This window comes from Babylonia areolata, chromosome 29 (assembly GCF_041734735.1).
Source record: "Babylonia areolata isolate BAREFJ2019XMU chromosome 29, ASM4173473v1, whole genome shotgun sequence".
NCBI classification, from domain to species: domain Eukaryota; kingdom Metazoa; phylum Mollusca; class Gastropoda; order Neogastropoda; family Buccinidae; genus Babylonia; species Babylonia areolata.
Window position 1 is genome coordinate 18508392 of NC_134904.1, and position 27498 is coordinate 18535889.

The window sequence follows — 27498 nt, forward strand, 5'->3', positions numbered from 1 at the left end:
AGGGCCTCCAACCCTCATCACTAGTTAAACTGCCTTTCAGTTTCCTGAAGACACAACACTAATCTCGAACAAGGGCCTCCAGCCCTCATCACTAGTAAACACAGGATCACAAGTCCAACAACTAACCAGTTCTGCTGGGTTTCCCCTACATCAATAATAGCTGCGTTTATGCATCTCATATATTCCCACTTAAAGTACATGTTTTGACTTTTATCCCTGTGAATTGCACAATTTACAGCATTTCATGCATGTGAAAGATTGGAGCGAAAGTACTTTGATTTGTCTCTGCACAAGATTCACCACTATATACTCTTTTGGTCCTCTGTTTTTAAGTATCATTTATCTATCTATCTATCTATCTATCTGTATGTATGTAATAAACAAAATACTGAGAGACAGACACGGTAAAGGCAACAGACATTGTTGAACAAAATGGTGACATTGATATGCTATTATATTACATATAGTCGAGTACACTAATTCAGATTAAATACAGACGCAAAACAGTGACTGAAATAATGGAACAAACAACATGTTTCAGAACACACTCGTGACCCTCACAGTCACTGACTAAATAGTGTACACTAAATAATGCACTCTTTCAGGAAAGAGATTTTGACTCCACACACACAATCAGTCTCTGCAAATCAAACACACTCATTCAAATTCTGTTAGATAATGACCAATATAATCCTAACAAACATGGCCCATGATCAGATCCATGTGATTAATGAACAACACACATGGCCCATGATCAGATCCATGTGATGAATGAACATAAAACATGGCCCATGATCAGATCCATGTGATGAATCAACAACAAACATGGCCCATGATCAGATCCATGTGATGAATCAACAACAAACATGGCCCATGATCAGATCCATGTGATGAATCAACAACAAACATGGCCCATAATCAGATCCATGTGATTAATGAACATAAAACATGGCCCATCATCAGATCCATGTGATGAATGAACATTAAACATGGCCCATGATCAGATCCATGTGATGAATCAACAACAAACATGGCCCATGATCTGATCCATGTGATGAATCAACAACACACATGGCCTATGACCTGATCCATGTGATGAATCAACACTAAACATGGCCCATGATCAGATCCATGTGATTAATGAACAACAAACATGGCCCATCATCAGATCCATGTGATGAATCAACAACAAACATGGCCCATTATCAAATCCATGTGATGAATCAACAACAAACATGGCCCATGATCAGATCCATGTGATTAATGAACATAAAACATGGCCCATGATCAGATCCATGTGATTAATGAACATAAAACATGGCCCATGATCAGATCCATGTGATGAATCAACAACAAACATGGCCCATGATCAGATCCATGTGATTAATGAACATTAAACATGGCCCATGATCAGATCCATGTGATTAATGAACAACACACATGGCCCATGATCAGATCCATGTGATGAATCAACAACAAACATGGCCCATCATCAGATCCATGTGATGAATCAACAACAAACAAGGCCCATGATCAGATCCATGTGATGAATCAACAACAAACATGGCCCATCATCAGATCCATATGATTAATGAACAACAAACAAGGCCCATGATCAGATCCATGTGATGAATCAACAACAAACATCGCCCATGATCAGATCCATGTGATGAATTAACAACAAACATGGCCCATGATCAGATCCATGTGATGAATGAACATCAAACATGGCCCATGATCAGATCCATGTGATGAATCAACAAGTGAAAAACAAACATGGCCCATGATCAGATCCATGTGATGAATCAACAGCAAACATGGCCCATGATCAGATCCATGTGATGAATGAACATTAAACATGGCCCATGATCAGATCCATGTGATGAATCAACAACAAACATGGTACAACAGGAATAAACACTGACACGTTTTATTATGATTCTACTTCGTTGTTGTTTTTCCACTTAAACCTGGGTAAATAGCGCTGCATGTCAGTGACGCATTTCTCTCTCTCATTATATTCATTTATTTGTGCGTCGTTGTTGTTGTTGTTTTCTTTTTCTTTTCTTTTTTTCTCTTTTACAAGGTTGTATCGTTTGAAAGGGATCCCGGAATCCTCTTATCTACCGTGTTGTTTTCAATCTTCGGCGGCCTGTAATCCCAAAAGACTTTGTAAAATCTTTCCTTAAATCTCTTTCGGATAATTACACTGGGAATTCTCTACAATTTAAGTTCTAAGTACGCTCTTTATTAACATCCCACACGACGCTGTTTTTGTCTGAGAATCATTTCTTTACAAGCATGTGTGCGTGTGTACGTGTGTGGCTCAGTGCAATGTGTCAGTGAAAGTGTTGACGTGCAGATTGAGTATGAACGGTTTTAAGTTTACCGATGCCTTTACAAAGGACACCTGTCTAAAATCATTAAAAACGAATAATATGTACCTGTACCTAGTTAGATGTTACTCGAGACGGCCACATCTGCCCATATTAGAAATCGCAAACACAACTTACCAATGCGGACTTCTCCACCACTTCATCAGCAGTCGCCATTGCTGCAGGTCAAAGTTGAAAGGTAGGGGAGGTCAAGCTCTCATCATAACATCGCACTCTCGTCGTCTGCAATCGATAAATTACCGTGTCTACTGACTACCCAGCGAAGTTGGAGAATGACATTATCACCCAAGCAACAGCAGCAGTAGTAGTAATAGCAGTAAGCAGAGTTGAGTTTGCTTCCGGTTTCCGGTGCACGGCTTTGTTTTTGTGGCTGAGCAATTTTTTTTCAAATGTTGTTCATTTTTTCACCCTAACAACCCTAATTAGCCCTTCGTAACCTCAGGAGGAATTCTTCCATTGGTAGAGCTATGTGTGTATACATATGTATGTGTAGATAACTACATGCATATATATGAATGTGTATTGTGTGTGCGTGTGTTTATGTAAGTTTGTGCCTGCCTCTGTGTGCGTATGTGTTAGGGTTGCTGTTAGATACACATGTATGTTAAAATGTATGTATGCAGTGTGTGTGTATATATATATATGTGTGTGTGTGTGTGTGTGTGTGTGTGTGTGTGTGTGTGTGTGTGTGTGTGTGTGTGTGTGTGTGTGTGTGTAGTCACATTTTGGTGTGTGGAACAAGCTCCCTGTGTGTGTGTGTGTATGGAACATAGATGTAATGTTTTATGTTAAAACTGAAAGCGTTTTTGTAAAGCACCTAGAGCAGATTTCTGGATAGTGTGCTATATAAGTATCCATTATTATTATAATTATTAGAGCTGCGTTTTATAACAAAAATTTTATTACTTAGACTTGAATTTCCAAATTGACAAGACTTTCGAGTAAGTTTGTTGGACCGGTGAGTGAAAATTCCTTCGTCATGTACGAACTTTCGGGATGTGTCCCTGACAGGGATGGAAGCTGACTGTCATTAAGATCAGATCTGCACAACAAACCACACCCATCCACGTACATCAGGTATGAAGTTTCACTTTACCCTCTTGCTACTTGTGATTGTACTTTACAGCCACAAGGTCCGGCGCAATAGCCAAGTGGTTTAGGCGTTGGACTTTCAATCCGACGGTCCCGGGTTCGACTCACCGTGACGGCGCCTGGTGGGTAAAGGGTGGAGATTTTTCCGATCTCCCAGGTCAACATATGTACAGACCTGCTAGTGCCTGAACCCCCTTCGTGTGTATACGCACGCAGAAGATCAAATACGCACGTTAAAGATCCTGTAACCCATGTCAGCGTTCGGTGGGTTATGGAGACACGGAAATACCCAGCACGCATAAAATGCTAGTAATGGTCAAAGGTATGACCGCTGAGCTTTAATGGAAGAAGAAGAAGAAGGTCTGGGCGGTAGATGCTTGCACACCCCAGCTGTACCGGGATGTTTTACCTTTACCTTTACCTTTTTGTCCCGTGACCCACCAGGCCGTGGGGGGGAGGGGGGGGGACACAAGGGATGCAGTGGACGTCACTCTCCTCCAGCCTGGTCTGCTCTCGTTCTCTGACACCAGCTCTGGCATCTTCAGATGAGTCCAGGTCTTGACGTCATCTGTCCAGCTTCTCCTTGGTCTTCCCCTCTTTCTTCCACCCTTGATGGTGCCCTGCAGGATGGTCTTGCACAGGGTGTTGTGGCGGGTCACGTAGCCAAACCAGGCCAGCTTCCTCCTTTTGATGGTGGCCAGGAGGGGTTCTTGATGTCCGGCGAAGGCTTCGACTTTGCTCAGGACATAGTCGTTGGTCTTGAGTTCGACCCATGAGATGCGGAGCAGCTTTCGGTAGCATTCCATCTCAAATGCTTGGATCCTCTTCTCAAGCTCGGCTGACAGTGTCCAGCTTTCACATCCATACAGGAGAATGGCGAGCACTAAGGATCTGTACAGTTTGAGTCTGATGGCAAGGGAAATGCTCCTGCTCTTCCAGATCTTGTCCAGTTTTGCCATCGCTGATGTTGCTGTTGCGAGGCGGATCTTCACTTCTGTGTTCGACCTGCCGTCCTTTGTAAGTTTTGCTCTCAAATACGTGAAGGCTTCCACCTCTTCAAGTTCCTGGCCATTCATGGTGATGTTGGCGTGGGCGTTGGTGTTACTGTTGACCATCACCTTGCTTTTCTCAGCGCTCACTTCCATGCCGTAAGTGCCTGCGCGATCAGTCAGCCTGTCTGTCAGATCTTGGAGTTCCTGGTTGCTCCCTCCCAGTTACTGTTGTTAAATTCCACAACAAACAAGTTTGCCGACTAAAGGACAGAGGGACAGCTGTCTTCACTTTTCTCAGTGCTAAAGCATCCATGAGGAAGAGGACTGGTCAGAGTAATGGGCTGGTCTTGCTGTACCTGGCGAGCCTACTGCTGTCAAGGCCATGTGCACCTGAGCCCAATCCCAGCCCACAGTCAATCATGACAAGTGATGTTCAAGTATATTCGTCAAACCATGTGGCTGATGACACATATGCACCGTGTGGCACGTGTGATCGCACCATCAAATGGGAAGATAGAGGAGTCACTTGTGAGACCTGTGGCATGTGGTTTCATGCTACATGTCAGGATATTGGCAGCAGTTACCACAATCTTCACGACTCAGATGTCGTTTGGCACTGTGCCATATGTGGAGGGAACAATTACAGTACTACAGCCTACGACCTCTTTGGGGTCGAGACCGAGGTCTCCTTCAACCTGAGCTCGGACTCTATCCCAACACAACAGGGATTTGTTCCTCTTCATAGCTCCACTCCCACAAGATACCAAAACAAGCAGAAGTATAGACCTCTGTGATGTCTTAACATAAATTTCCGATCAATTATTGGAAAAAGATGTGGTCTAGCAAATATGATAAAGAGCACAAAGCCGGATATTATCTTTGGTACAGAGACTCATCTCAACTAATCTATTGCTGATTCAGAGTTTCTTCCACCAACTTATATATGTCACAGGGTTGATAGAGCTGGTGGAGTGGGGTAGTGGTGTACTTATAGCTGTAAAGGAAGAGATAAAGTTTATCCCAGTGCATGAACTCGAAACAGACTGTGAGGTGTCTTGGATCAAAGTGCTCACCATGGGCCAGCGGCCTCTCTACCTCTGCAGCTACTACCGCCCGGATGTCAGTGGTAAGCACAGTCTAGAAGAGTTTGAGATTTCACTTAGGAGAGCTGCTGCTAATGACCCGCAGATCTTGATTGCGGGTGATCTGAACTTTCCAGGTTTTGACTGGGTTACATATTCTGAAGCGGTTCACATTTAGCCAGAAACCAGTTACCACTCACTGCACTGCAATTTCCTGGACTTAATCTGGGATATCAGATTCGAACAACTGGTTCATGCACCCACATGGAAAAACAATACCCTGGACATTGTTCTCAGCAATAGGCCTGACTTGGTCCCACGCACTGAGACCATACCAAGACTCTCCGACCATGAAGTTGTCTATTTTGGATTTTCAATCAAGCCTGCCAAGATTACAAACCTGCCAAGACTTACACCAGTGTACAAGAAAGCGGATTGGGACAAGATACGTGAGGATATGGCAGCCCTCACACTAACCATCAAAACAATGCCAGATGACACCCCAGAGGAGGAGACGTGTTGCGTCTTCAAGAGCTCTCTCCATTTAAGCATCCAGAGCCACATCCCACACAAAAAGGCAAGACCAAGGGGCTCTCGTCCCTAGATTAGCTATGAGCTGCGGAAATTGATTCGTAAGCGAGACATGAAATACAGGAAATGGAAAAAGGAAGGGCAGCGAGCAACATCTAACTCAGGACTAAGAGATGAACAGAGGAAGTTGAGACAAGTGCACTGGTCTTACATAAATAATTTGTTTACACCACAAGAAAGTGAAACAGACAAAACAGGCAGCACGAAACGTTTTCGGTCATACATCAAACAACAAAGAACTTCAAATGCCAGTGTCCCCCCCCCCCCCCCCCCCCGCACCCCCCCAAAAAAAAAGATCAAGGGAAGTTGGTAACAGAGCCTAAAGAAAAGGCTGAACTACTCAACCGCCATTTCGACAAAGTGTTCAGTGAAGGAGCGAGTTATAGCTCAGAACAGTTCGCGAGCAAGCGCCCCATGAAGACAAGGCAGGAAGACTTCCCAGACATGAACGACATCACCATCACAGAAGAGGGTGTCAAGGAGAGACTGGCTGACCTTGACCCCTCAAAAACCGCTGGACCAGATGAAATCACGCCAAGAGTTTTAAAAGAATGTGCAAATGAAATTGCCCCGATCCTCACAAGGATCTTCAGACGCTCTCTTAGCACAGGGGAAGTACCATCTGACTGGCGTGAGGCTTCTGTGACCCCTGTTTTTAAGAAAGGTGCTCAGTACGATGCTGGGAATTACAGACCAGTTTCCCTGACAAGTGTGCCAGGGACAATTCTTGAACACATCTTGAACACATCATCGTCAGCCATATTATGACTCACCTGGAAGAAAACAGCATCCTGGGAGATGAGCAACACGGCTTCTGCAGATCGTACTCCTGTGAGTCCCAACTCCTAGAGTTCTTTGAGGAGTTAACCGCCAGCCTGGATAGGGGTGGACAGGTGGACGTCGTAGTGATGGACTTTGCGAAAGCTTTCGATAAAGTAAATCATTCGTTGCTCATCCATAAGCTTAGTCGCTACGGCGTCCGCAGGTCCATTAATTCCTGGGTAGCCAGCATCCTGCGGAATAGGCGGCAGTCAGTGGTGGTGGATGGAGTGAGATCGTCCTACACGGCAGTTAGATCAGGAGTTCCCCAAGGATCGGTATTAGGACCGTACCTATTCCTGATCTACATAAACGATCTGCCGAGCAGAGTGCAGTCACGCACGCGCCTCTCTGCTGATGATACGATCATCTATAGGCTCATCCTCGCCCCTGAAGACCATGACACCCTGCGGGAAGGTCTCCTTGAAATTGAGAGGTGGGAGGAGGAGTGGGAGATGCAGTTTCATCCGGATAAATGTGCAGTCCTGACCTGCACTAACAAGCACTCCCCCAGTGTCTCAACCTACTCCCTGCAGCCTCTTAAGATAGTGTCCTCCGCAAAGTATCTAGGAGTTACCATCCAGAGCAATACAAAATTTGACATTCATATGGATAATGTTATTACTTCAGCTAACAGGACCCTCGGCTTCCTTAGATGAAACCTTAAAAGAGCGCCTATTACCACCAAGGCAATGGCGTACAAGTCACTGATAAGACCCATACTGGAATACGCAAGCTCCGTCTGGGATCCAATAGCAGAGAGGGACATTGACAGACTGGAGGTGGTACAGCGCAGAGCTGCTTGTTTTTTGCTGAACTGATACCAGAGGACGACCAGTGTCTCTGAAATGATGGAGCTCTTGCAGTGGCTGACTCTCCAGCGTCGCAGAAAATCTTCCCGTCTGTATGCTCTCTATAAGATCACCGAGGTAGCCATGAAAGCAAAGTGCGACCTCCTACATCACCGGTCATCAAGAGTGAGGAGGGCACATTCCCGCACTTTTGCCCGTATTGTGTGCAGAACAGTTCACAGACTCGGGTCGTTCTTTCCGATGACAGTCCGTGACTGGAACGTGCTTCCCGAGGACGTGGTCTGTGCCCAGTCCTCTGCCAGATGTTGGCAGCACACATTTAAATCTCCAGCCAGCCTTTTTTTTTTTTTTTTTTTTTTTTACACTGGTTAGCACCCCCAAATGCCAATAACGGTCAGACAGTTGACCCTGGGCATCAAAGGAATGAGATGAGATGAGTGGCAACAGTAATAGTAGAAAGCAGTAGCAGCAGTAGCACCAACATCATCATCTCATCATTTTTATCTCGGGCAATAACGGTGTACGACATGTATGACGAGTGTTGCGTTGTGTTATGTTTTTGTGTATCGTATGAACGAATTAGCAATAATTGTCGTCCGCAGGAGGCTAAGCAGGCAATGTCCTGCATATTTTGAATCAGAATAGGCACTGCTGAACACCACCGAAGTGACACAGCTGGCTGTTTATGGGTTACACGGGATGCGATGATAATCTACAAAGGTTCCTGCAACGTATCGTTTCAGAATCCAGATTCCAGAGTATAAGAAGAAAATGCCAACTGAATGAAACGACGAATATGATGTGTCTTTAGAGGGGAAAAAAACAATTGACTGTACATTTTTGGGGGTGGAATGTTGAGAAATCAGAACAGTTTTTCCGACTCTCAACACAGCCTTTGACAAGGAAATGATAAAATGTCAGTCCACGAACACAGAAAGGAAATTAAAGCACATTGTTGTTGTTGTTATTGTTGTTGCTGTTGAGTTTGATGATGACGATTTTGCTGTTATTGTTGTCATCGTTGTTGTTGATGAGATGATGTCGTTGCTGTTGTTCTTATTGTTGTTGCTGTTGTTTATGATATTGACGACGTTGTTGTTATTTCGTTTTTTGTTTTTTGATTGATTGATATGCCTGGGATACTGATAAAGCGCCTATCCTCGGTCGGAGACATACTCCGTTTTTGGGGGTGTGCGTGCTGGGTATGTTCTTGTTTCCATAACCCACTGAACGCTGACATGGATTACAGGATATTTAACGTGTGTATTTGATCTTACACGTGCGTATACACACGAAGGGGGTTCGGGCACTAGCAGGTCTGCACATATGTTGACCTGGGAGATCGGAAAAATCTCCACCCTTTACACACCAGGCGCCGTCACCGAGATCCGAACTCGGGACCCTCGGATTGAATGTCCAACGCTTTAACCATCCGGCTATTGTGAACCACAGACCATAGGAAGACATTACAGAGAATTACCTAGGAATGTGAAAGGGCCACTGGTATGCCATTTGCTGAAATTGGCCACGCGAGAGTGTTGCAAGTCAGAGACCAACAAGATGGGGAGTGGACAGCATTACAGCGTGGGGTGCTCTCACCTGTGATAACCACGCTCGTATGCACGTCTTTGCCAACTTCAAGTTGAAAGCATAGGTCCGGTGGCCCCTTACAGCAGTGAATTCAAGTTCACGTTGTTCACGTCGGCATTTGAATGCGGGGCCCAATTCTCTCCTCCCTGCGAAATGAGGTACCTGTTCAGCTCAGACGCCAAACTGATTCAACCACGGCGCCTCAAGTGTGACTGCAAAGTGCTGTCGACACTGCAGCCTGTATGACTTTGGGTTTGTATTGTTCGTGTGGTTCTGTCAGCAGAACAACATGCAAAGCTCGATCCATGACAGAATCAGTCAACCTGGTTTCTTGTGCCTCAGTTCAGCAAAAACCTCTCTCCGTGTGTGTGTCTCTCTCCCTCTCGCTTTCTCGTGTGGATATGTACTCGGTGTGTGTGTGTGTGTGTGTGTGTGTGTGTGTGTGTGTGTGTGTGTGTGTGTGCCGTGATTGCGTGCGTGCGTGCGTGCGTGTGTATGTGTGTGTGTGTGTGTGTGTGTGTGTGTGTGTGTGTGTGTGTGTGTGTGTGTGTGTGTGTGTGTGTGTGTGTGTGTGATAAAATCTTTGAAGAATATGTTAAACAGTTATGCCCTGCTTTCGGCTTATAGTAAAAACTAATTCGAAAAAAAAAAAATGTAAAATACACACACACACCCACACACAGCCACACAATCATGGTAATTTTGATGATGGTGAACATCGTTTGTAAATATTCAATTCTGTTCTGTTCAGTTTGAACAAGCACTGGCTTTTAAAACGTCGAAGTTGTTGCTTTGATACAATATTCACAGAGATAATCAGGACTTCTCTTCCCCGTGTCTTTGTTTCCCTTTCATCTCCCACCGCACCTCCTCCTCCCCGTCACTTCGGCTTGCTTATCTGCTGTCTACCACTTGGGAGGTAGTCAACTTAGACGATCATTTGTGAAGATCCATTTACACTCTCACTGTTTTGCTTTTCCCCCCCAAGTTTATCGGTTCGACAACCCGATTCCGTCACACCAAACATTCAGACACTGTGGAAAAATATGCCTTGGAGCCATAGCAAATGCTGATGTAATTGGGGGGAAAGAAAGAAAGAAAGAAAAATAAGATCAAATAAACAGAACGAGTCTCTCTCTCTCTCTCTCTCTCTCTCTCTGTGAAATGAAAACAGCGAGGAGTTCCCGTCGCCTATCTGTCAGCTGAAGCTGTGACACATGCTCTCCAGTGGCTATGATCTATCCATATGCCTGGAAACCAACATGCCATGGTGTTTCTAACGGACTCAATGAACCTCATACAGAAAATTGAAAGTGAAATGAGAAGCCAGAGTGGCATGAGGCAATGCGCAACTTTGAGATAAAAAACCTTACATGCACATACTGCCTTGGACATGCAGGTGTTAATTAAGAGAAATGAGCGAGCTGACAGACTTGCTGGTAACGCAACAACGAGCGGCCTACATCGAGGAAAATTGGAAATCCTCAGAAAAGACAAAGAATACCAAAAAGAACAGGTACAAGGCCATCACACCAATCATCGATCGCCTCAATGAAATAAAGGTAGAGAGAGGGAGTGGCCGTAAGTCTAGCATGTAAGGTAGAGCACGATGCTTTGCAAATCAAACGAATATTGCCATCATTTCCAAACCAACATTGCGCACATTTCTTCAAAACGGATTAGAGTTTCTCTGGGCTTTTCCAAATACAATACTGAGACTAAGCAACACGCAAGACTCCACGTTCCATGCGTCAGAGATATTTTCCCACCCTTCTTGCGGCCAATCAGTGGCAGCCTCTGTGTGTGTGTGTGTGTGTGTGTGTGTGTGTGTGTGTGCGTGTGGAGGATGAGGTATGTGTGTGCGTGCATGTCTGTAGGGGAGCAACGGAAAATTGGGACATGTGGGTTGTGCATACTAATAGATATATTTGTATATATATGCGTGCGTGTGTGTGTGTGTGTGTGTGTGTGCCGGGGGGGGGGGGGGGGGGCGTGGCTGTGGGGGGGAGAGGGAGGGGGGCAGGGGTTAGCGGGGGATATGGGCTGTGTCAGTGTGTGTGCTTGTATAAGTGTGTGCATGTGTGTGAGCGTTTGTGTGCCGTGAAAGCTGCGATAAATAACCTAGGAATGAGTGGGTGGAGGAGGGTGTGGGGGGTGCAGGGTAATTTGGGAGATGGCGCGCGCGCGCGCGCGTGTGTGTGTGTGTGTGTGTGTGTGTGTGTCGGGGCTCGTGTACGTTTATGTGTATTTGCCTGTGCAATCATCATATCCAGTGTAAAACTCTGTAGTGCATGTCTATTGCATATCTGTCACGCACGCATGTGTGTGTGTGTGTGTGTGTGTGTGTGTGTGTGTATGAATGTGTGTCTGCATGTTTTACATTTATTTGCTTTTTTGCTTATTTATCATCATAATTGTCTTCAGTTTTAATTTATTTTTATCACCCATTGTTATTATTATTACTTTTTTTTTTCTCAAGGCCTGACCTAGTAAGCGCGTTGGGTTTTGCTGCTGGTCAGGCATCTGCTTGGCAGATGTGGTGTAACGTATATGGATTTGTCCGCACGCAGTGACGCCTCTTGAGCTACTGATACTGATACTGTCTGAATGACGGTGGGGTATGAACGAGCAGTGGCGTAGTGGTACAGTAATGCGCCCGACTGGATTGGAACTGAACTGAAAGCGAAAGTCCACAGGTTCGAGACTGCGATTGTTTCACTCACTATTCCACGCGACTTTGACTGGTGGTTAGGATGCTAGTCTTTCAGAAGAGACGGTAAACCTAGGTCCCGTGTGCGATAGTTATTCGCGCAAGTAAAAGAACCCACAACAAAAGGGTTGTACGTATTCCTGATAAAACTAATTATGAAGAAAAATATACTTTAAATTGTAAAACCAGTTCCGGCACACGTAGACCCCCAACTCATCCGGCTCTCCCTCTTCCCCTCCCACCAACTTGCAGTTCGCAACATCGCTCTTGTCCAACGTCACGTGACTGGAGCCGCGACAAGTTGTTTCCTTGCCCGGGGGGGTTGGTCCGCTGATTTAAAAATACCGTGGCAATACATCAATCAGATGGTGTGGGTGGTCAGCTTTGGTAGTCCGGTTTGTTTGTGTTGGCGGCGGGGTCGTATGTGTTGTGTTGTTCAGTTGGCCTGTTTGTTGTTATGAGGGGGGAGAGGGGTTGTGGTGGCATGATTAGATCCGAGGCGTTGTTTGTTGTGTAATGACTCGACTGGGTGAGCCTGTGTGTTTTGGTGTCACCGAGTTGTGTTGGTTTGTGTTTTGCGTGTTGTGTTGTATTGTCAGTATTATGTGTGTTGTGTAGTATTGTGTAGTATTGTGTGTGTTGTAGTTAGGTTGTATTGTCAGTATTGTGTGTGTTGTGTAGTATTGTGTGTGTTGTGGCTGGCCCGGTTGAATTTGGTTTTTGTCAGTGATTTTTGGCTTGCCGTTCTTTTTTCTTTCTTTTTTTTTTTTTAGGGGGTCACGGTGGATTGGGCCTGTGTTGTGGTTAGTTGTTCTGTGTGGGCTGTTGTTTGTCACGTTGTTATTGCTGTGTCTTGTTTGGTTGTTGAAGTCACGTGTTGTGGGTGTTGTTGTTGGTGGTGGTTATGTTGGTATTGTGACCGATGACGGCGAAGGTTGGCGGTAAAAGAGGCAACTGAAGAGTCCGGCTAAAGGGAAGGCTTCCCACACTGTGCCCGGGACCGCCAGGCTGGCCAGTGGCGTGCAGCGGGTTCCCGGAATGTCACTTTACATCATATTTCACCTTTCGTTTTCTTCATCACATCGCGGCCTTAACCCGACCCGTAATCATTAAATAAACTGTCGACATAGTTAACGCTCCGCCGGGCCACGGCACTGACGTTATTGGCCAGCATATCAAACACATCATCAAACTGGGTCGGTAATTTCCAATTGAGTTTCCGAAATTCTGGGGCATATTCAAACTAAAATTTCTGTGCGCATTATGCTGTGATGCATGTGAAAAATACGGCTACAGAATATAAATACATCCACATTTCTTCCCCTCCACTCGTCTGTGTGCTTCTACGCCTAATTGTGAACACTACTCATTCTGTCATGAGGGGAAAAATTGTGGATATTGCCAAAAATAGCTTGTACTGATGTAGCCTGCATACCTCCAAGAGCAGACGCTTCGAACACACTTTTAATGAGGCCGAAAGCCAATGCAGGTCGATCGACTGTATGAACTACATTTTTGGGGAGCCAGTACTTCCGTTCCACTTACATGCTTCACTGCCCAACATGGAGTCCGAGAAAAAAAGAGTCCGAAACCCGAACTACCTGCCAGCAGAGGTATCAGTTCTGCTGCAAGAGATAGCGTCAAACAAAGATCTAATTCTCAGCACCTCAATCACCGATGAAATAAGCCAGAAGAAAAATGAACTGTGGGCCAGAATATCGACGCTCGTTTCCGATTTAGGCGTGTGTCGTCGCAGTCCGGAGCATGTGAGGGAGAAATTCACTGACATGAAAAAGGATTTTTACAGCCGTCTTAAGAAGGCGAAGGAAATAAATGGGGTGTTTCAGGCGCCAGCCAGGTTTTACGACGAGCAGCTGATTCACATAATTGGGAGAGATTTACCATTTACCTGTGTCCTTGACACAGCAGGTAACCTACTTTCACCCGTTAGTAGAGTTACATCCCCTGTTTCGATGTTTTGGGGAAAAGAAATCGCCTCAATTTTTTTAATTTTTTTAATTTTTTTTTTATAAGTTGAGGATTTTTAGCTGTGATGCTAAAGTGAAAGAAAACTAAATGGAAAAAATCAGTAATATATGAGTTCGGTATGCTTTTATGAACTCCTCTTCGTATAAATATATTTGTATTCATACGTACTACGTAGTACAAGGGAAGCAACTCCAGCAGCATCGAAGAATCAGTTGGTCTGATATTTACCACGTTTCTCAGTTAACATCAAACACGACAGTTATCAAGAACTGAACAAATTATGATTTCACGCAATTTAAAATTTTTATGGCAATTTTTTAGTAGAAAAGTGCCATCAAGCTATTAATATAGCAAAGAAGCATGGAATGCCATCATGCTATTAATACACACACACACACACACACACACACACACACACACACACTTTAATTTGAAATCATTTACTGGTGCCACCTTTTTTGCCTGCCCCATCATCTGCTCCAGTTCAGTAACATTATTCCATTATTCTCACCCTGCTCATCCCGATTCTCCCCAACCATGGAAACTATGATTACCTCTGGTGGGGTTTGATTCTGTGTCAACAGCCCAGAATGCTTACCACAGCACCTGGGCATGGTACAGACTTCATATATCAAAACTTTGTTGTGGTTGTTATTAACTCAGAGGTCAACTTTTCACTTTTTCGTTTGCTTGGTGTTTGAAACTGCCTAATTTCTGTCAACTTTTAATTTGATGTCATAGATCTCTTCAAGCCAACACTTCAGCTCATCTACAATGATCAGAAGCCAGTGGTTTCAAGCGGTGCCGTCAACCCAGCGAATGTACACTCCTGCACTACGTCAGATGATATTCAAAATCAAGTGGAAGGTTTGTTATACCAACCTTTAGCTGCAACCTGTAGACTTGTAGGCAAAAATTAGTTAGGTTTTATTCATCTGTCTTGTATTGATTCAGTTCAGTTCTGTTCAATTACTCAAGGAAGAGTCAAAGCATTCAGACAAATCCATACACCACATCTGCTAAGCAGATACCTGACCAGCAGCGTAACCCAGCATGCTTAGTCAGGCCTTGAGGAAAAATACAAAGAAAATATGTAAGATTCAAAAGTAAATAATAGATAGTAATTAAATTAATGAATTGATATATTAAGATAGTGAAGAAAAAACAACAAATAAATAAATAAATAAATGATAATAATGTTAACAATGATAATGATAATGTAATGATAATAATGTGAATAATGATATGAATAACAATATTGATGAAAAAAAATATATATATATATATATTAATTTATATATATATAAAAGGGTACACACACACACACACACACAGAGACACACACACACATACGCATTGATTATGGTCCGACATGATATGCACAGCATCCAACTGGTTAATGAGTTTGATTATCAAAATGAGAGTGTGGTTTGATTCCTGGTATCAGCACATGGTGCGTTGACTTGTAGGCAGAAATCACTGTTGGTTTTTAGTCATCTGTTTTATATTGATCATGGTCTGACAGTGACATGCACAAAAACCAAATGGTTGAAGCGTTGGACTCTGTCTCACTATCTCTCTCTCTCTCTCTCTCTCTCTTCAGAAATGTGTAAAGAAATTTAAGTTCATATAGAAATACCCATACCCTAACTACCCCCATCTCTTTAAAAAAAAAAAAAAAAAAAAAGGAAAAAAAAAGATCATTATAAAGTAATAAATATTTTTCAGGGAATGTAAAAACAGGAGATGACAGGACTCAAGACTCATAGCATTATCACTTCTGATTTTGTTCCTGTAGCAACTACAAGAACAAAAACTATGATGGTAATAGTAATAATATTAAACAGTTAAAAGTTATCATAATTATAATGAAGGTGATAAAAGGAACACACACACACACACACACACACACACACACACACACACACAAGGAACATGTTATATTGTATACATAAGCAGACATAGAAAAATACATTCTAATGCAAAGTAGAAAATATCTGAGCAACAATGTGTCGATATAAACTACTCTTCTTCTTCTTTGTTTGTGGGTTGCAACTCCCACGTTCTCTCGTATGTACACAAGTGGGCTTTTACATGCATGCCTGTTTTTACCCCGCCATGTAGGCGGCCATACTCCGTTTTTTGGGGGGTGCATGCTGGGTGAGTTCTTGTTTCCATAATTCACCGAATGCTGACAAGGATTACAGGATCTTTAATGTGTGTATTTGATCTTCTGCTTGTGTATGCACACGTAGGGGGTTCAGGCACAAGCAGGTCCGCACATATGTCGACCTGAGAGATTGGAAAAATCTCCACCCTTTACCACCAAGCGCTGTTACCAAGATTCGAACCTGGGACCCTCAGATTGAAAGTCCAACGCTTTAACCACTTGGCTATTGTGCCTGTCATATAAACTATAAAAAAGAAAGAAAAAAAGAAAGAGGTTTATATAATTGATTGGTTATGCCTTTTATGAGAAAACTAAATTAACGCCAACACAGAATTAAGGAAAGGGATATATGACATTATGTGAGGGAGAAGACAGAGAACAAGACAAGAAAGACAACGAAAATTAAAAGTACATAATAATAGAACATTATTGAAACAGAATTTCCAGATACACACTATTTATTAAAAAAAACCTCCCATTACTTGGAATAGTTTGATAGCCTGTTGTACAGTTGATTCAAATTAAACCCTGTGACTTTCAGAGCAGTATTACAATGCAGTACAATCTCTCTTCTGATTTTATACTTGTTTTTCCTTTGACATTTGGCATGTACTGACATAAACTATCATTCATTGAATATCAGTGTGAATTCATGGAAATTTCATGGAGTATTGTACATAATAAACTTGTTATTCAAGATAGCAAGATTGTGAGTCAGTATATAATAAACTTCAGGGTTGTAAGTTTGTGTGTCAGTATTGTACATAATAAAATTGTTGTTCAAGATAGCAAGTTTTTGAGTCAATATTATGTATATAATAAACTTCAGCATAATGAAATTTTATGTCAGTATTGTATACAATAAAATTGTTATTCAAGATAGCCACATATTGTATACACTATACTTGTTATTCAGGATAGCCAGTTTTGAGTCAATATTGTTTGTAATAAACATCAGGGTTGCAAGTTTGTGTATATGTATTGTACAAAATAAACTTATTATTGGGGATAGCAAGTTTGTTAGCCAAGATTTTAGATTATAAACTTCAGGGTAGTAAGTTTGTGTGTCAGTGTTGCTTATAATTAACTTCAATGTGTATAAAGAACTTAAGGGTAGTAAGATTATATGTCAGTGTTGCTTATAATTAACTTCAATGTGTATAATGAACTTCAGGGTAGTAAGTTTGTGTGTCAGTGTTGCTTATGATTAACTTCATTGTGTATAAAGAACTTCAGGGCAGGAAGTTTGTGTGTCAGTGTTGCTTATGGTTAACTTCAATGTGTATAATGAACTTCAGGGTAGTAAGTTTATGTGTCAGTGCTGCTTATGATTAACTTCAATGTGTATAAAGAACTTAGGGTAGTAAGTTTATGTGTCAGTGCTGCTTATGATTAACTTCATTGTGTATAAAGAACTTCAGGGTAGGAAGTTTATGTGTCAGTGCTGCTTATGATTAACTTCATTGTGTATAAAGAACTTCAGGGTAGGAAGTTTGTGTGTCAGTGTTGCTTATGATTAACTTCATTGTGTATAAAGAACTTCAGGGTAGGAAGTTTGTGTGTCAGTGTTGCTTATAATTAACTTCATTGTGTATAAAGAACTTCAGGGTAGGAAGTTTGTGTGTCAGTGTTGCTTATGATTAACTTCATTGTGTATAAAGAACTTCAGGATAGGAAGTTTGTGTGTCAGTGTTGCGTATGATGACCTTCAAGGGAGTGTTTTACTTTCAGATTTTCTGACACATTCTTCGGCTCCTGATCCTGACTCTACACGCGCTTCCAGCAGTGCGGAACTCCAGTGTTCAGAAGATGCAGCATGTCCATGTAATATTCATGTGTTTTTCTTGGTCGACTGGTGTGTGTGTGAACAAAATAGGCCATACAACCATTGTTGATTGAAGCGTGTGTGTGTGTGCATCTGGTAGTTGTATGGTCTAATGTGCTGTGTTAGAAACCAAACCTTTAGAGATAGAAATTCCTCCCATAAAGTTATTGTCTTTGTAAAATAAATCTTTATATGATACATACTTTCCACTGTCTGTGAAGGGTATGCAGTAATGTTCAAGGGTATGTAGTAATGTTCACTTTCTGTGAAGGGTATGTAGTTATGTTCACTTTCTATGAAGGGTGTGCAGTAATGTTCACTTTCTATGAAGGGTGTGCAGTAATGTTCACTTTCTGTGAAGGGTATGTAGTAATGTTCACTTTCTATGAAGGGTATGCAGTAATGTTCACTTTCTGTGAAGGGTGTGCAGTAATGTTCACTTTCTATGAAGGGTATGCAGTAATGTTCACTTTCTGTGAAGGGTATGCAGTAATGTTCACTTTCTGTGAAGGGTATGCAGTAATGTTCACTTTGATAGTGTTTATATAAGAGGAGGAAGGCGACAGAATGGTTGAGATGCTGATCTGCCAATACAGTGTCTGTGAGGGTGTGGGTTTGAATCCCGCTCTCACCCTTTCTCCCAAGTTTGTCTGGAAAATCAAACTGAGCATTTTGATATTCGGATGAGACAATAAATCGAGGTCCAGTGTGCAGCATGCACTTTGCACACTGAAAAACCAAACCAAACCAAATGACAACAAAAGCATTGTCCTCTGGCAAAATTCTGTAGAAGAAATCCACTTTGATAGGTGTATTCATATTTTTGCATGCGCTCAAATCCTGACGAGCACTTTGGGTTATGCGTGCTGGTCAGGAATGCCAAGCAGTTGCGGTGTGGAGTATTTGGATTTGTGCAAACACTGTGGTGCCTCCTTGAGAAACTGAATCTTTTTTTCTATAGTAAAGGTAAAGGTATCTCTGTGGCTGCCTTCACCTCTACACTCCATCTCGCTCACTACGATCGGCATTGGATCCACTCTGTTTACGCATACCCAGATTCAAACACTCGACTGTTGGCCGCCGTTCTTTCTCTGTCTCTGGACCTTGCAATTGGAATGAACTTCCTCTTTCGCTTCATCAAGTCTCCACACTCAGCTCTTTCAAATCTGGCTTTAAAACCCACCTCTTCCCAAAATAGCCTCCTTTGTCTGCCCTTCCTTGTCTTTAGTTTCTACAGTTTTAGAGTTATGCATGCGTGTGAATGACTGGTGCGAAAGCACTTTGATTTGTCTCTGCACAAGATTCAGCGCTATATAAATATCATTATTATTATAATTAATGAGAAGTAAAAGAGAAGTGTATAAAATGATAATTATTTAAAAAATTGACCACAAGTGCAAATGCCTGTCTCTTGTTGTTGACAGGTCAGTCAAGCGATCAGAGGGGACTGAACCCAGGTGCGGACCAGTGGTCACCCACCGTACCACTGCCACCAGCACATCAGGAAGAGGGTCACTCAGAGCCGGAGTCAGCCATGCAGCAAAGGAGCCCCTTCCGTCAGAACATGAAACGGTCAGGGCTGAAAACCTGGAGGCGCAGGGCAGCCAGGAGAACAGAACCTGGTTTTAACAGCAGTTGCTCCACCTGGGTGATGCCCAGTCTCCAGGCAGAGTACCTGAGGGCCGAGATCGAGAAGATGAAGAGCGAAACAGAGCAGAACCGGGTGAAGACGAGACTTTTGCTGCTGGAAGAAATCAAACTGAAACGAGAACTGGGATTGGTGTGAAGAGGTGTGAATAATCCTTTTGTATGAGTTTCAGTTTCAGTATGTCTTGGAGACGTCACTGCGTTCAGACACTATGTCAGGCAGATGCCTGACTAGCAGCATAACCTAGCATGCAGAGTCGGGCCTTGAGTGCATGCTTATATATGTGTATACCTATCAGAGTGGATTTCTTCTACAGAATTTTGCTAGAGGACAACACTTAGGTTGCTGTGGGTTCTTTTCCACTACACTAAGTGCATGCTGCACACGGGAACTCAGTTTATCATTTCATCTGAATGACTAGATGCCCTGTTTGATTTTCCAAACTTGGGAGAGAGTGCTTGATCAGGAATCGAACCCAGACCCTCACAAACACTGTATTGGCAAACGATCGTCTTAAACATTCTGCCGCCTACCTTCCTGTATGAAGGAAACGACTGTGTGTTTGTGTACGTGTGTTCCTGTGTGAAGGAAACGACTGTGTGTTTGTGTACGTGTGTTCCTGTGTGAAGGAAATGACTGTGTGCTTGTGTAGTTTTATGAAATGACTGTGTGTGTGTGTACGTGCGTTCCTGTGTGAAGGAAACGACTGTGTGTTTGTGTACATGCGTTCCTGTGTGAAGGAAACGACTGTGTGTTATGTATGTGCGTTCCTGTGTGAAGGAAACGACTGTGTGTTTGCGTATGTGTGTTCCTGTGTGAAGGAAACGACTGTGTGTTTGCGTATGTGCGTTCCTGTGTGAAGGAAACGACTGTGTGTTTGCGTATGTGTGTTCCTGTGTGAAGGAAACGACTGTGTGTGTATGTGTGAAGGAAACGAGTGTGTGTTCCTGTGGGCATGTAGGTGCACGATGTGCATGCAACGGTGACCTAGTGGTAATGTCTGGTCAGGAAGTAAGTGTCTATGGGTTCCAGTTCCATATGCCAACCAGGATTTCTGCTGCCATCCTTTCCAATAGTCTGTGTGTTCGTCATTCAGATAAGATGATACACTGAGGTCTTGTGTGCAGTATGCACTTAGCACATGAAAGAGAACCCTTGGCAACAAAAGGGTCATGCTTGATCAAATTCTGCTAGAAAAATCCACTTTGATAGTAAAACATAGACACTTGCAGACAGATTAAAAAAAAAAAAAAAATGCGCTGTTGCGACACATTCACTATAGATTAAAAAAAATATATATATATATATAGCGGGCGCTGCACTGTTGCGACACATTCTCCATGGTGAACGCAGCCAGAATTTCACACAGAGAACTCATCCAAATTACGATGGAATTCATAAATACACAATGTATATGTGTAAGCATGAAATGTTTGGGCAGTCATTTGACGAACGACAGTATGAAGAGTCTTACCCTGACATTCCAGCATCAGAGGGAATTCTAAATGGATGTACAACTCGCTACCATGCACTCTGTGTAACTTTCCAGTTCTGAGAGAATGTGAAAGTAATTATTACAAGATATATTTATGTTACCAGTCATTCCCTTATAGCTGTGTTGCAGGCTCTGCATGTGTGTGTGCGTGTATGTGTGTGCATGTGTGTGCGTGTGTGTGTGTGTGCGTGTGCGTGTGTGTGTGTGTGTGTGTGCATGCATGTGTGTGTGTGTGTGAGGATAACTGTCCATGATGTGTGGTGTCAGTGCATGCATTGTATGATTTGTGTGTGCACAGAGCATTGAGTTGTATCAACTAGTCTGCTTCTTGAACTTCTGTTGGTGGTGTGTGCGTGTGCATGTGTTTGTGTCTGTAAACGTATGTGTATGTATGGTGTGTCGTGCCTGATGCATGTGTATTTATGGATGTATATATCTCTGTATCGGCAACGCCTCCAGCTCCAGGTCTGAGAGGTGTGAACATCAATCTGTTTTATGATTATTATCATCATTATTATTGGTATCATTATTATCATGGTCATTATTATTGTCATTACTAGTAGTTGTATTAGTAGTAGTATCGTGTTGTCAGCTTTCTAAAAATGATTGATTATTATTAGTAGTAATAGTTGCATCATCATCGTCATCGTCATTATCAGTACTAGAAACACCAACTATTCAGACATCACAAGATCACTGACTGTCTCATAGATTGCATCACATTGACAGTGCTGACCCCAGTGAGCATGGTACCCCACTGCAGTCAGTTACTTTACCAGTTATTTGAACAATTAGTAATAGTAGTAGCAGAAAAAGTATGATTATGATTTTGCTGCTGCTGCTGCTGCTGCCTATTATTATTATTATTGTTGTTACTACACACACACACACACACACACACACACACACATACGTTCAAAAGTCCTAAAGTGGGTTTATGTCCAAATGCAGTTAATCTGGGTTCCAGCCTTTCCCATAAAGCTGAACTAACCATGTTCACTCCCCTGCCTCTAATGTCTCTTGAGAGAACATTGATGACTGCAGTATTTATAAATGTCAAAAAGAAACTTATTTCTCTTGGTTCAGGAAAGTGGGGTTTTTTTCATACCAGTAGGTTTATACACACACATTTGTGCCACTATAGTGAACAACTTTTTTTTAAATAAACATAAGCATGTGGATGTGTCACACATAAAAATGAGACTGCATCAATGTGCTATGCAATTTCAGTGTATTATCTATTTCTTTTAAATTGTGAAATGAACACTGTGAATACATTATTATTCAATATTTACTTACATAGGCGTATGCAGGTATTTCTGCATATAAACCATGATTTAAAAAAAATTGCATGTTGTCATTTCATTTGAGCTTCTTTTTTCTTTTTCTTTTTTTCTAAAGAATGGAATACTTAATACTACTAATGATGACAATTTAATAGAGATATTAAATGCAAATGTGATTGTCATTTTCAGTCTTTCTGTCTGAGTGATAAAGTTGTCTCAGGAAAAAAAGTACACTTTTTCCGCATTTTGCATTTAATGCATAAATCATTTTGTTCTGCTGCAGTCAGAAGAAGAAGATGACAGTGATGATGATGAAGGAGATGAAGAGGAGGGAGGAAGAACTGCACTCATGCACTATGTATTTTCAGTAGGCTTTTTTTTTTTCTTTTCTTTTTTAAATAAATAACAAAGTGATTTACTGAATGCATTACTTAATATTTACTGACACAGCTATGAAAATATGTATGTATTCTTCATTGTAACCATGATCATTTTTGTTTCTGTTTTATTCATTGCTTGTTTTTGTTCCTCAGAAAGTTTTATAAAATTTCCTTTGCTATCATTTTTATTTCTACATGTTTTCAAATTGATTTTATGTAACACCTAACGTTGTCTACACCCATTTCTTGAAAGATAATTGCATCTTGTATACTGCTAAAAAAAAGAAAGGTAAATTTTTTTTCTAACTCTTGATTTAAAATACAAAACTTTTGCAAGGATATCAATCAACCATCTTAAAATGTTAAATATGGTCTGGACTTCACGCTTGAGTGAGCTTGTCATGCTAGTTGTGATGCACGTACAATGAGTGACCAAAATGTCCAATTGACTATTTTTGGTCCTTATCAGTCATGGATTTTGCCGAATTAAGTACAAATTGGTTGAATAAAATGCTGAAATGATGCCATTGAAAACCTACAAGGACCATTTGATATTACTGAAAATCAGCGCTATAAAAAAGCCTGCAAGGGACGATACATTCAAGTGTTCCCAAGCTCAGTAGAGTGAGGCTGAGGTAACACAGCTCTTCAATGTGATTCAGAACACCATAAAGAACTCACAACACCAGCTGCTTTCTGGTTTGGTGACACCAAAACACTGCTGGCTCTATAGCGGAATGCCTCTTTCAGGGACACAAAGGAGAACAACTCCAGTGTAAGACTGCAGCATCCACATACAGCACTGCTTCCTACCAGCTTTGGCAATGGTCCATTAACAAGTTGGAGTGCACAGTCTCTGACAAGGCTGTATGCAATCTTAGGCATTCTGCAGGCAAATTGTCTTGGTGGTCTCAGAGATGCCTTGTCCTCGGACATCATTGCAGTCAACATAGGCTACAGTGGGAGAAACCAGCATCATTCCTGGACTGTGGAAAACAACGGGCATTATGTCTGGCTTATATTCATTCCCATTGCCTCTTTCATTGCCACTCAGCATGCCTCACCTTGCAATTCATTGCTGTTCATGGTGTTAACACACTGCCTTGGTGATAATTTTATCAAAATTTGCCTCATTCAGATAAATCCTGGGTGGACACGTGTAAGGAGGGTTAAAGCCCCTACCAAAGTGAACAAGCACCTCAAAGCATTGGAAAAGGTGTCGGACAACATGGAAACACAAGTGATTCATAATGAGATCTGTCCCATGCCTGTAGGGGTACAGAGAGAACATACACCATACTGATTTGTCTGCCCATGAGGCTCATGATGATGACTATTTAAGCTGTTTAGGCACATGAATCAATAGTTCAATCCATGAACTTTCTAACAGAATCATTTGCAAAGTAAATCTGCTAAAGTCTATTTTTGTTGATTTTTTCAAAGTTGCACCAATGTTTTCTCGGTAATTAAATCTGCTTTTTTTTCCCTTTTTTTTAACAGTATGTATATATATTCAGCATGTCATGTTGAAAACTAGTCTGCTTTGCTGCAGACCAAGGGAGAAGAAAGTGAAAAGTGTTTAGTTAGTTGGGGGGAGGCACAAGAGGAGGGGGAGGCAGAAGAGGAGGAGGCACAAGGACAGGAGGAGGAGCAAGAAGAGGAGGAAAGGCAGAAGTAAGAAGAAGAAAGACAGGACAAGGAAGAGGAGGAGGAAGAAGGAGGAAGAGGAGGAGGCAGAAGGAAGAAGAAGAAAGACAGGAGGAGGCAGAAGAAGAAAGGAAGAAGAGGAGGAGGCAGAAGGAAGAAGAAGAAAGACAGGAGGAGGAGGAAGAAGAAAAAAGACAGGAGGGGGAGGAGGCAGAAGTAAGAAGAAGAAAAACAGGAGGAGGAAGAGGAGGAGGAAGAAGAAGAAAGACAGGAGGAGCAAGAAGGGGAGGCAGAAGGAAGGAGAAGAAAGGAGGAGGCAGAAGGAAGAAGGAGAAAGACAGGAGGAGGAAGAAGAAGAAAGACAGGAGGAGCAAGAAGAGGAGGCAGAAGGAAGAGAGGAGGCAGAAGAAAGACAGGAGGAGGAAGAAGAAGAAAGACAGGAGGAGCAAGAAGAGGAGGCAGAAGGAAGAAGAAGAAAGGAAGAGGAGAAGGAAGAAGGAGAAAGACAGGAGGAGCAAGAAGAGGAGGCAGAAGAAGAAGAAAGGAAGAGGAGAAGGAAGAAGGAGAAAGACAGGAGGAGCAAGAAGAGGAGGCAGAAGGAAGAAGAAGAAAGGAGAAGGAAGAAGAAGAAAGGAGGAGGAGGAGAAGACAGGAGGAGGAAGAGGAGGAAGAAGAAGAAAGACAGGAGGAGGAAGAGGCAGAAGGCAGAAGAAGAAAGGAAGAGGAGGAGGCAGAAGAAGAAAGACGGGAGGAGGAAGAGGAGGCAGAAGAAGAAAGACGAGAGGAGGAGGCAGAAGGGCAGAAGCAAACAAGGGACATAACAAACAATGAACAGTGACATTAATCTTTAATGTCACTTTCGTTCTCTTTCTTCAGCATATAACAAAACAAAATTATGCAGTACAGGCAGGGTTTTTTTTCATTTCTGATCTAAAAAAAAAGAAAAAAAAGAAAAAGATATACACTTCAAAGGTAAATACTGAGGGTAATTCACAAAACGTTTTTGTTGTTGCTTATCTGGTTTGCCGTCTTTATTTTCGTTAATGATAAACCATTAAGGGACATGTACATTCATGGATAGGTTTCATTATATTAAAACAAAAGGCAAATAAGGTCTTGAAATAAGGCCAGTGTGTACATTGCACTAATCAAAATTAACTGATCTGCAAAATATGCACAACCAAAGACCCTAAATAAGCATAGACCTTCCTGCCCAAGCATTAAGCACCAGTACAAAACTACGAAACAGCAGTGCAATAAAATCTCTAAGCACAAATATATTATTTCTTAGTTTGCAAGTTTTATGTGCTATTTATGACATTGAATTTTCAAGCAATTCTTCATTGGCGTAAAAGGACAACACAATAACTGCTGGACATACAGATTGGAAAAAGAAAAAGTAGAAGCATGTTTTACTCTTCTTAAAGTCAAGAGGGAAACTAACAAAACAAAACAAAAATTAAAAAAAGAAGAAAAAAGGGTTTTTTTTTTAATTACAAAAAAGTATATATAAAAAAAAAGAAAGAAAGAAAGAAAACACATTGAGCTACAGTGCTACAGTGACAATAAAAGACGTATTATTTTTTTTACTTAAAAAACAAAACAAAAACAAACATTACTGACATTGAACACATGAAGATAGTAAACACACAGTAGAATAGCAATATACTCCCCAAGAACAAGCATACAGTTTGCAGTTTAAATTCTTCTGTACTAATTTACACGGGAGTCACGTGCCCTTTCTGTGTACTATGTACCCAGTCTGTTACCCAGTGTGTACTGTGACAGTATCTGAGTGTTGACTACTGGGGCTTATGATACATTAACCGCCCTACCTGTCTGCCTTCATTTGAATGGAAAACTAACTGCTTGATTTAAAAAGAAAGAAAACAACACAGAAAAGGCTTTCATAGACCCACCAAACAGTTCAATTGGAAACTAATTTGTAGAAGTCTTTTTGAGCTGATTGTAGACAAAATACTTAACATTTTTCCAAGTTCTTTTGCGAAGAACTGTTTGCAGCCAAAGCCCTCTCACATGCATCCTTTCGTTTAGAACAATACAGTAACCAAGATGTCGACGTACAGCTGCAGCTTCCTCTGCAGTACGTGGCCGTTCAACTCGACCTTTCTTGCCCTTAACTGGAAGACAGTTTTTGAGGTAGTAACTTTGCTCTCAAATTCAAAGTGACCAGTGTGCGAGAACACTGCAGTGTTCTGTCATGAGGATGAGACCTTGCTGGGCATGTCATTGTCACAGCAACCTGAAGAAGAGGGCAGGTCTTTGTTGGGGCAATGAGATTGGGAAGAGGAAGGCAAGTCAAGGAGTTCTGAATCACTTCCACTGTCTTCTCCCTCGTCTGACTGTTGGCCTATTTCTTCATTCTCCACATTTTCTAGGCAACTCCCTTCAACATTCACACCTGCATTCACTCTCAACAGGATGCTGGCAACCTTGGCCTTTTGCTCAATGTCTACTGGCTGACAGTAAACATTTCTGTGGACACGTATGTCATGCCCAAGAAAGGTGGCCAGGTGATCTTGATTGAATTTTGAGATTTCCAGAGCCTGACTCAGAGTGACAAGTTGCTTTCGCAGTGAAGTCGCTGTGAACAAAGCATGATCAACCACTTCAGCTTCTTCAGCCAGCTCTCTCAACACTGTGGAACCCCTATAGGGTCGCTGGCCAGTGTGAGAGACAATCAAGTATAGACTTTCAATCCCTAAACGTCGACCAAGAGCCAGAAGCCTGTCAATTCTGCTCGTCATTGCATGAGTCAACAACACTGGAACTGCTCTGTTAAACTTCCCTCTTATTTCCACTCTTTGCAGAACAGACACCAACTTCTTTTCGGTTACTGACAAATTTCCCAGAATCATCTCAGGCTGGCTGGACTTCCTCCCTCTAAGTAATCATCACTTATCCTCTGTACATCACCACCTCGCTTGCGGTTGAAGACTGACAGCAGCTAAGA

The 27498-nt window shown here is 42.2% G+C and overlaps 2 protein-coding genes across 2 annotated transcripts in view; one reads left to right on the forward strand and one right to left on the reverse strand.

The window, feature by feature from the left end:
* Window positions 1–2561, reverse strand: part of LOC143274801 (protein rogdi-like) — a 66694-nt gene extending 64133 nt beyond the window's left edge. Inside the window, exon 1 of the mRNA XM_076578728.1 lies at window positions 2514–2561. Coding sequence (XP_076434843.1) covers window positions 2514–2552 — 39 coding nt within the window. The 5' untranslated portion in view covers window positions 2553–2561. The remainder of the gene's footprint in view (window positions 1–2513) is intronic.
* A 10223-nt stretch (window positions 2562–12784) lies between these two features.
* LOC143274700 (uncharacterized) lies at window positions 12785–22886 on the forward strand. Its single transcript, XM_076578597.1, has 4 exons — window positions 12785–14013; window positions 14815–14940; window positions 17975–18067; window positions 19493–22886. The coding sequence occupies exons 1-4, from the start codon at window positions 13587–13589 to the stop codon at window positions 19852–19854; spliced, it is 1008 nt and encodes a 335-aa protein (XP_076434712.1). The 5' UTR covers window positions 12785–13586; the 3' UTR covers window positions 19855–22886.
* The last annotated feature ends 4612 nt before the right edge of the window (window positions 22887–27498 follow it).

Bases quoted from the DNA above. Each gene is read 5' to 3' on its own strand.
- LOC143274700 (XM_076578597.1), top strand. From the start codon at position 13,587: ATGAACTACATTTTTGGGGAGCCAGTACTTCCGTTCCACTTACATGCT. The intron at 14,941-17,974 runs GTTTGTTATACC...TTTTACTTTCAG, and splicing joins TATTCAAAATCAAGTGGAAG to ATTTTCTGACACATTCTTCG. The intron at 18,068-19,492 runs GTAATATTCATG...TGTTGTTGACAG, and splicing joins AGAAGATGCAGCATGTCCAT to GTCAGTCAAGCGATCAGAGG.